Here is a 9,607-nt window from a genome sequence, read left to right on the forward strand (position 1 = left end):
TTTTAAGAGAAGGTTAGATGAACAGATGAACATCTTGCTGGGGTCGTTTGACCCCAGTACTCTTTCCTGCCATGGCACGGGGTCGGACTAGATGATCTGCTCAGGTCCCTTCCGACCCTAGAAACTATGAAACTATCTCCGCTCAGTCTTCTCTTATCTAGACTAAATAAGCCCTGTTCCCTCAGCGTGTCCTCCTAAGTCATGTCCCCCAGTCCCCTCACCATTTTTGTTGCTCTCCACTGGTCTCTCTCCCATTCGTCCACATCCTTTCTGTAGTGGGTACCCAAAACTGAACACAGTACTCCAGATACAGCCTCACCAGTGCAGAATAGAGGGGAAGAATCACTTCCTTTGACCTACTGGCAACACATATAACAATGCAGCCCAGTATACTGTTAGCCGTCTTGGCAACAAGGGCACACCGCTGACTCATATTCAGCTAATAGTCCACTGTAATCCCCAGCTCCTTTTCTGCAGAGCTGCTGCCCAGCTTGTCAGCCCCCAGTCTGTACTGGGTCATGGGATTGTTCCATCCTAAGTGCACTTTGCACTTCTCCTTAATGAACCTCATGAGATTCCTTTTGGCCGAATCCTCCGATTTGTCTAGGTCACTCTGAATCTTAGCCCTACCCTCCAGAATATCTACTACTTCCCCCAGAGTTTAGTTTCATCTGCAGACTTGCTGAGGATGCACTCTATGCCATTTTCCAGGTTGTTGATAAAGGCATTGAACAAAATTGGCCCCAGGACCAACCTCTGGGGCACTCCACTTGATACTGGCTGCCAACTAGATATTGAGCCATTGCTCTCTCAGCCTGATGCTCCACCCAGTTCCACCTTACAGTCCATTCATCCAGTCCATACTTTCTTAGCTTGCCTGTGAGAATGTTGTGGGTGACCATATCAAAAACCTTGCTAAAATCAAGGTACACAACATCCACCAGTCTCCCAGCATCTGCAGAGCTAGTCACCTCATCATAGAAGGCAATTAGGTTGGTGAGGCATGACTTGCTCCTGGTGAATCCATGCTGACTGTTCGTAATTACCTTTTTCTGCTCCAAGTGCTTAAAAATGGATTCCTTAAGGATCTGCTTCATGATTTTTCCAGGGACTGAAGTAAGGCTGACTAGTCTGTAGTTCCCTGGATCCTCCTTTTCCCTTTTCTTAAATATGGCCACTGTGTGCCCTTTTCCAATTGTCTGGGATCTCACCTGATCACCATGAACTTTCAAAGATGATGGCCATGTTCTGCAATTACATTAGCCAACTCCCTCAGCACCCTCATGGACTTGTACATGTCCAGCTTTTCTAAATAGTCCCTAACCTATTCTTTTGCCACTGTTGGCTGCTCACCTTCTCCCCAAACTGTGCTGCCCGGTGCAGTAGTCTGGGAGCTGACCTTGCCTGTGAAGACTGAGGCAAAAAAGGCATCAAGCACTTCAGTCTTTTCTGCATCCTCTGTCACTAGGTTGCCTCCCCCATTCAGTAAAGGACCCACACTTTCCCTGATCCTCCTCTTGCTACCGACATACTTGTAGAAACCCTTGTTGTTACCCTTTGCATCCCTTGCTTAGCTGCAACTACAATTGCCCTTTGGCCTTCTTGACTTCATCCTTGCATGCCTGAGCAATGCTCTTGTATTCTTCCCTAGTTATTTGTCCAAGTTTCCACTTCTTGTAAGCTTCCTTTTTGTGACTTAGTTTACTGAAGAGTTCTCTGCTAAACAAGCTGGTCTTCTACCATACTTGCTAATCTTCCTGTGCATTGGGAAGGTTTGTTCTTGCGCTCTCAGTCAGGCTTCTTTAAAGTTCTGTGACTTCTATTAGAAACCTTATATTGATGCAAAAGAAATTAAGAGAACAGTAATTAAGAAACTTTTCTAGGATAATTCTTTAGCATTTCCATTAAAGTGAAAATGTTAATGCTGCTGTAGCTACAGTTATGTATTAACTTTTTTCAGAGTTGCAGAAACCACTTGGTCTGGGCTTGGTATAGTGGCACCCAGAATTCTGTCTGAAGGAGCAAGGCTCTGAGATCCATGGAGTAACAGTTTAACATCATCTACGTGCTATGATGTTAATCCCATTTTAAATATATTTAGGAAAGGAAGGACAGCTGTTTTCAACACACATGGGGGGAAAAGTTAGCCAGCCAGACTAAAATGATCACAGTTGTACAAGTTAATGCAGATGGTTTACAATATATCACAATATTGGATTAAATGGCCGAGAACTTGCAGGGAGAAGTGTTGAGTCTTCCCAGTTCAGGGAGTTTGTATATATGAATCGAATGTTAAAGGGCATAATTGTCATGCAAGTTTTTTTTCCTGTAAGTCTCAGGAAGAATAGGTCATCATACGCTTGATAGTAACACAGTGGCATTCTTGTTGGCCTAAAGGGTTCGTATTCTACATGAGTAGGTAGGATCTTACCTCACAGCTGATTCTGTAATGCAGCCTGGGCATACATGCTGCCACTCTGATAGAAGTTAGAGATTTTATGGCATTTTCTGGAATAGGCATTGCCATGTTGCACTGGTCACATTCTCTCCACAGTACCTGAGGCAGATTATGAACTACTGTTGAGTGGCTCAGAGGGTGTTGTAGATGTAACTCTCAAGATGCATTTTCTTGTTTTATATTATACTTTGTGCAAAAACTGCTCTTAATTAAAACAGAATCTGTGGTTATATCCAATGGGAAAAGTTCATATTTAACCTTTTATGTTTTCCTTCTGCAGGATTTTGATCAGCTGCTGGATGCAATGAAGAGTGCGTTGGCTGAAGATTCCCACACGGCCTTTGTGTTCAACTGCCACAGTGGCAGAGGGAGAACCACCACAGCCATGGTTATTGCTGTCCTCACACTTTGGCACTTCAATGTAGGTACTTGCTCAGGGATGGGCCTTTCAGCGGATGGAGGGCTGGAAACAGAGGAGTGATTCTTTAATCTTTAATTCTAAATACCAGAGCCAAGCCCTTACTCTGAGTAGTGAAAGTGGGCTGTGCTGGAGCATTCACAGCAACCTTAGAGTAGAGTGAGGTGTCTTAATAAGACTCTATTACACTGCTCCTGAGCTGACCAGAGAGGTGTGTCTGCTTCTCTGAGCAGGGCCATGCAGGAGAAGAAATCAGTGACCGAGTACTTCCTGCCTCGTTACAGCCAGATATGACCCTAGCAGGGTGCGGGGTCCAAGGCAAATCAGCCTGTGTGGGACCCAGACGCAAAAAAGCCGGCGGCAGTGGTGGTGGGGTGGTGGTGAGTGGCTCGATGTGAAGCTGCTGGCAGCAGTGTGGAGTCACCAGCACTACGCAGGCCCTGCAAGAAGGGCCATGGCAGCTGGGCTCGGCTCGGCTCTATGGTGCCTCTCAAAGTGCAGGGCCTGGGGCAGTTGCCCCGATATGCGCTGCCGTGCCCCCCCCTTCCCAGGATGGCCCTGATTACAGCACTTGCAGACTGATCCAGTCTGTTTCTCTGAGCTCTGCTGGCCAGGTGTGGAGCATTCTCTAATCACACACATGATGAGACTGCTGAGTAGCATTGTTGAAAAGCATCACAAAGCTCACAGTGGCAAGAGGGATTTTTCAATGAGGTGTGTGGATTGGTGCTTTCAGATGACTTCAGGGAATGGCTTTGGATGCTGGAGACAAAGGGACCTCCTTGTCCGGAACCCTTTAATATGGGTAGCCAGTAAATTAGCTGAAGAACATGAGTTAGTGTGACAGATTACTTTTTTTTGGTTTCTTACCACCTTCTATGCAAGGAATTGCAATTCTCATACACTGGTGAGGGAGTCTCTTTTAACAGGACAGAAAACTAAGACACAAAAGCCCAGTAACTTGTCTGACATGGCTCACCAAATCCAGGCCAAACCTGGGACAGACCAGGTTTGGACATCTGGACAGCTTGTTGCCTATTCCTGTTTTTCCCCACTGACTCCTTGCTGGTTGTTGGTGGAGGAGGGGGTGGAGGGGGAACATCACTGTAAGTGCTTTGAGAGCTATTGATTGGGGGCGGGGGGCGAAGGTATATAGCAGAAACTATTATTTGAAAAGCCATTTCTCCTGACACACAGTTCAGAGCTTAGATCTGTGTCTCAGAATTATTACCTGTTACATTGTAGGTGAGAAGAGGTTCTCGTTTAGCATTTTAACAGCCCCAATTTGGTTTGGCTTCTTTTTGCTATAGGGTATTCCTGAGGTGAGCGAGGAAGAAATTGTTAGTGTGCCTGATGCAAAGTATACCAAAGGGGAATTTGAGGTGAGTCCTTCTGCTGTTATCATCACTGCCATTATTTTGAGGTGCTTTGCTCAAATCTTCAAGGGCTGTTTGCATCCCATTCCTTTAGGCACAGCCTCATTTTTTCAGCTGTTTTGTTCAGGGACGGAGTCTGCCAGTAAGAGACAGGATCTGTGTTTAAGGCCATCAGAAACGGGCTTCCTGATACCTTTATAGCTAGTAATGACCATGTTAAAGTGTGGATTCCAGGATCTGACTATTTAGGACTCAGACGTTAAGATTTGATACATTTTGTGTTTGGAAATAGCATGATATTTAAAGTAGCATAAAATGCCCAAGGAGAACCAGGAAAGCAAGAAATAACCTGTTAGTCTTAGCACTTGCTGTTAAGGTGATCTGTGGAGGTGGCAAATGTTTACTTCATTTGGAGACCAAGGATTAGCTCTTAGATGTGCAGCCTGGAGGAGACCAGTCAGAAGAACACTCCCCTGTCCAAGAACTGCAGACAGCATGTGGGTAGATGGCAGCAAGCTTACATACTCACCCCACAACCCACATCCCAACAACGTGCAGGAATTAACTGGCTGTGCATTCAAGCTTTCTAGACTTCCTTTCATCTGCCAGTGACAGTATCTGATTATGCCGTTTTATTAACCCCAGCCTCCACTTTGTCACTATTCAGCATTGGACTGTTTTGACCAGTTTTGTTTTCTGAAAGCCACAAGTATTATTCACTTAAAATACCTGTGCCATTTTTATTTCCAAAGGAGGTTTCTGAACAACACAGTGTTGTGGTGGTTGTATTTGTGCATAATCCTGGCAGGTCCACATCCTACCTGGAGACCTGCAGGAGTCTGGTATGCCTAAGGGCTAGTCTACACTGCCTCTGTGACATGCCTGTGAATCCTGCCATGAATGCTTCACCCACTCATTCCCAATCTGCTTGTGCCAGATCCAGAAATGAGACACTGAAGTTGCATTTGAGCTTCCATGAGCACATGCCAGTGAGCATACATGAGACAGAGAGGCTGAAAGAAACCCTGGACACATGCTCAGAGATACGCTAAGGCAGGGGCGGGCAATTATTTTGGGTGGAGGGCTGCTTACTGAGTTTTGGCAAGCCATTGAGGGCCATATGACAGCCAGCCAGGGGCAAATAAATAGTAATTTTCTAAATTTTTTAGGGGCCCTGTAGGATGGATAGAATAGCCTGGCAGGCTGCATATGGCCTGCGAACCACATTTTGCCCACCCCTGCTCTAAAGTGGTTATGTTGCTTCATTTTTGGCAGTGGGGGCATGTACTATAGTGGTGAGTATGCAAGGTGTGCTTCATGGTGGTACTTCTGAGTGTTGGATACAGGCATGCAGACATGCCCTTAAGTACTATGAACACAGCAAGTTCTGGAAAATGAAGCTCTCTTGATAGTGAAGTAAAACATAAATCTCTGAGGGTTTGAGAGTGATTAACAATCCTGACTGTCGTGACATCTTCCTAAGGGAAGCTATTTCTTGTAATCTACTGTGAAAAGTAAGAGAGCTCCACTGTCATTCTGCATCCTGGGCTGAAAAGACTTCAAAGTAATACTGCATTTCTGTTAAGACTGGTGAGCTGCTCCTCCTGTCTTACCAACATATAGCTGGTTTTGAGATGCAATTGAATAACAGACATTTGAGATTTTTAACTAAAAAAGAAACTCAAGCAGTTTGTCTTAACCGCCTGGCTGAGCCAAGAAGCCTGAGGTGACCAAATGGATTAAAGCAGAAGGATGGTTTGGTGGCTAGTTTAATCATCTGAATCTGAAATACCCATGTATTCTAGTCCCTGCTCTGCCATAGAAAGTCTGGCCAGTGCTCTTAGGTGTCTCAGGATTAGAGACACTGTGGGTCAGAGGTATTGAGCACTTGCATTTCCACTCATTTCAGCAGTGGCTTGTGTGGGGTGAGCGTCCTCCTTTTTTTCTGGGCATTGTCTTTAGTAGAGGTAAAATATTCTTTAGGAATCTTTCTCCTAAGAATAAGTGTTTTAGAATATAGCATGGCTGGGATTTTGTTGTAGCTGAGATGGTCCAGGAAATAAGTGAGAAGTAAGGATTTGTTTTAAATAGTGATATCTTTTCTTGGACCAGCAATGTATTTAGGAAGGATGCTAGACGAGTCTTCAGGCATAAAGTGCTCTTTTCAAGGTCTGAGGAGGAAGCAAGTGCACTTAAAACAACAGTGTATGTTAACTCCAAAAGTAAAAAACAGGCACTTAAGGCACAGTAAATTAAGAGTAGAAGAGAAAACTGTCAGAAGTAGCTTCAAAGCAAAAAAGGTTTAGTCAAATAGATAACCTAATTATGTAAAAGAACAAGACCAGAATGGAAAAAAATACCTGTGGTATACTGAGAAGTTAGAAGAGGCACCAGCTAGATTACAATGAATCACAAAACCATCGTCTATGTGTAGTCCACTGTTTCACATCCAGTAGTCATCTTATTTCCTGTCGTCTCCTGCCACCCCAGTGCTATTGCCAGCTGGCCAGTAAGCAACCCTTTTCTACTGCATGCAAAGGAGCCTGACTGTAGATGATCTGACTTTATGGTCTTTGCGGATGGTGACTGTCCTTTTGTATTACTGTTGTGCCCATGAGCCTTTGCCACAGATGAAGTCTTCATTTTTACTGAGGTCTGAGCAAAAAACACAGGACAAAAAGACACTTGCTCACAGAACTAATGGTACCAATATACAACAGAAGACAGCTCATGGATTTAGGTGTACAGATGGGAATGAGGGTTAAATTTGAATTAATCTCTTCTTCTGGGGGCTATTCAAAATATGTAGATTTTGGAATAAAGTGACTTGCTGCTTCTGTCCCCCAGGTTGTGATGAAGGTGGTCCAGCTTTTGCCAGAGGGTCACAGAATAAAGAAGGAGGTAGATATGGCACTGGATACTGTGAGTGAGACCATGACACCTATGCATTATCACCTGAGAGAAATCATCGTGTGCACATACAGGCAGGTGAGTGTGGCTAGTGACTGCTTTTCCCAGATTAACTTTCTGTGTTACTGACTCTCCCAGAAATAAATCATGCCAACTCTTTAATGACCTGGATGTCTTTCTTGTTTAACGTGTTAGATACCATGTTTTGGTAGAACCCTGAAGCCATCAGCAGCAGCTGAGTACTATTCTGCTGGTGCTATAGCAACATATATGAAGGCATGGTTCCTTTGTACTCTAAAGCTCTGTTTCTTTTGCTTGTGTTGCTTCTCTTGCTGTTCTGTAATTTCTTGCAGCAAAATCTTCTTTCTGCCTCCTCCAGCAATAGCACATGGGCACTCCAGGTGTTGGTTATCTGATGGGTCATAGCAGATACCAGAGTGGGTCACAGTGTTTTTATCATTTTCATTTTTGCTGTGGCTGCAAGACTCCAAACAGGCTAAGATGACGCTATCATCTGAGGCCAAAACCTAGAGCTAGCATCATTTTTCAAGACTCAGTGTTCAGGAAGATGGTTTGGCCCTTATTTTTTAGCTAGTTTATTTTTCACTTCAGTCAATTCCAGAAGTATAACCCCATAAGCTCATGCTAGGTATAACATTCCTATTACATACTTAAATCATATGCCCTGGGGCTGAGAACTTTTGTTTTAGATGATTGGCAAGTATTTGGTCATGGAGGGGAGGTTGTGAGTGAAAGAAGTTTGGACTAAAACCCTAAAAAAAAAAGCAAGTGGATGACTTTCAGAGGTAGTTGTCAAAAGAGATGAACTGACTAATGTGCAAATAGCTCAATGCATAATGGGACAACTGGCTTATTTTTTGGATGGGGGAGGGGAAGGGAGGGGCTTTAAATCTGTTTTAACTGGGTATTCCTTGCTTTTAAGACACAAAATATTCCATTTGCTACTTTCAGCCAGCAGGGGGCAAGGGTGCTCTGTTTGATCTGTGCTTCATCTACATGGTTATGGTTACTTACCCATGTTCTTGTATTTGTATAGCTTTTCTGTTAATTTATGGTTTGGGGATGTGGAAAAGAAGAGGGCATGTGTTTGTGAGAAGGCACCCTGGAGCCCAACAATCCCATTTGGAGACCCTGGATTATCTTTCTTTGCTTTTATATCTCCCTTACTCTTATGTAGCAATAATATCTGGAGAAGTTCTCCAGACTCCCATTGGAGCCTATTCAGTGTTCTGTAGTTGTCTTGTTTTTGCCAGTGTGTTTGCATGAATAGTACTGAATGTTAACCTTGCTTATTCCTTGCCACCAGCTGTAGATGTGTGTCTGCACATGGGATTGTTGATGTGAGGAGCTGAAGGCTACTTAAGGAACCTAGTCACAGTACACTGCATATGGAGTATTACTTGTGCTATCTCTGGAAAAAGCATAAAAATGGAGTCATAAATTTGTGGATAAGTTTAGAAACAAGTGCAGCAAATAGCAGTTTCTTGTGCACAGATGGGGAAGCTTTTGTCAGTCTTTAAGAAATGTTGTCTGGATAGACGGGCCCAAAGTTAGCCAGTTGATAACTACTTTGCATTTTTCCTTTATAACCCTGTCTAAGGAAAAATGAACTCTTTCTCCCATCACCTACCAAAACTCTTGTGTGATGAAAATTCAAATTACTTCATTACCAGGTAACTGAGTTACAAAAGCCCCTGAGTTTTCTTCCTACTTCCTAGCTTGTTTGACTGTTACGTAGGCCTCTCCACCCATGTTCTACCCTCCTGGGCAGGAAAGAGATGGCGAATTCCAGTGCATCTTAGAAAATAACTTCTCCAACAGAACTTTAGTGCCACCGAATTTGTGCTCTTTTTTTAGTCAATAGAACAGAACCTTTTCTGCCAGCTGGGTGTTACTGTTATCCAGCTGGTCAGGTGCAGTTGGAGGGGAGGGGATGCTAGTTGCTGCCACATCACTGGTTCCAGGTTAATGGAAGGTTTTGTGGTGGAATAATGATGGATAGTAGAACTGTAATAAAATCACTTTTTCATTAGATATTTTTACAAGCTCTGGGGGTATTTTTTTGTGCTGGAAAATATAAGCCAAAATTTGAAAGGGTTTTTGCCAAGTTGGCTATGCCCCAAATTGGACTTGTGTTAAAATATGAACTTCTAAATGTAATTTTAAAAATGAATTGCTTATTTTGAAGATATTTTTATATGCTGTCTGTTGATAACAAGGCAAAAGCCATGTGTTTTATTCCTGCACTTGATACTACAGTAGCAATTAACTATGTTCTCAGAAGTGTGCTGATGTAATCCATGAGGTGAGCACACAAGCAAGAAAGTAGACATGAAAAGCACAGGAGATCTAAGCTCACTAAGGAACATGTTGGTGGGGAGGAGCAGGCCCAAAACAGGAGGGCTGATTCTTGCCCTATGGGGT

The 9,607-nt window shown here is 43.6% G+C and overlaps 1 protein-coding gene across 3 annotated transcripts in view; it reads left to right on the top strand.

Moving 5' to 3' along the window:
* The window catches only part of PALD1 (phosphatase domain containing, paladin 1), a 219,411-nt gene that overhangs the window by 123,662 nt on the left and 86,142 nt on the right, over positions 1 to 9,607 (top strand). For all 3 annotated transcript variants that reach the window (XM_019507806.1, XM_019507807.1, XM_019507808.1), the window contains 3 exons: positions 2,739 to 2,879; positions 4,187 to 4,258; positions 7,100 to 7,240. In XM_019507806.1, the coding sequence (XP_019363351.1) occupies positions 2,739 to 2,879; positions 4,187 to 4,258; positions 7,100 to 7,240 (354 nt within the window). The remainder of the gene's footprint in view (positions 1 to 2,738; positions 2,880 to 4,186; positions 4,259 to 7,099; positions 7,241 to 9,607) is intronic.

This window comes from Gavialis gangeticus, unplaced genomic scaffold, assembly GCF_001723915.1.
Source record: "Gavialis gangeticus isolate Ggan-Ray unplaced genomic scaffold, GavGan_comp1, whole genome shotgun sequence".
Classification (NCBI taxonomy): Eukaryota; Metazoa; Chordata; order Crocodylia; family Gavialidae; genus Gavialis; species Gavialis gangeticus.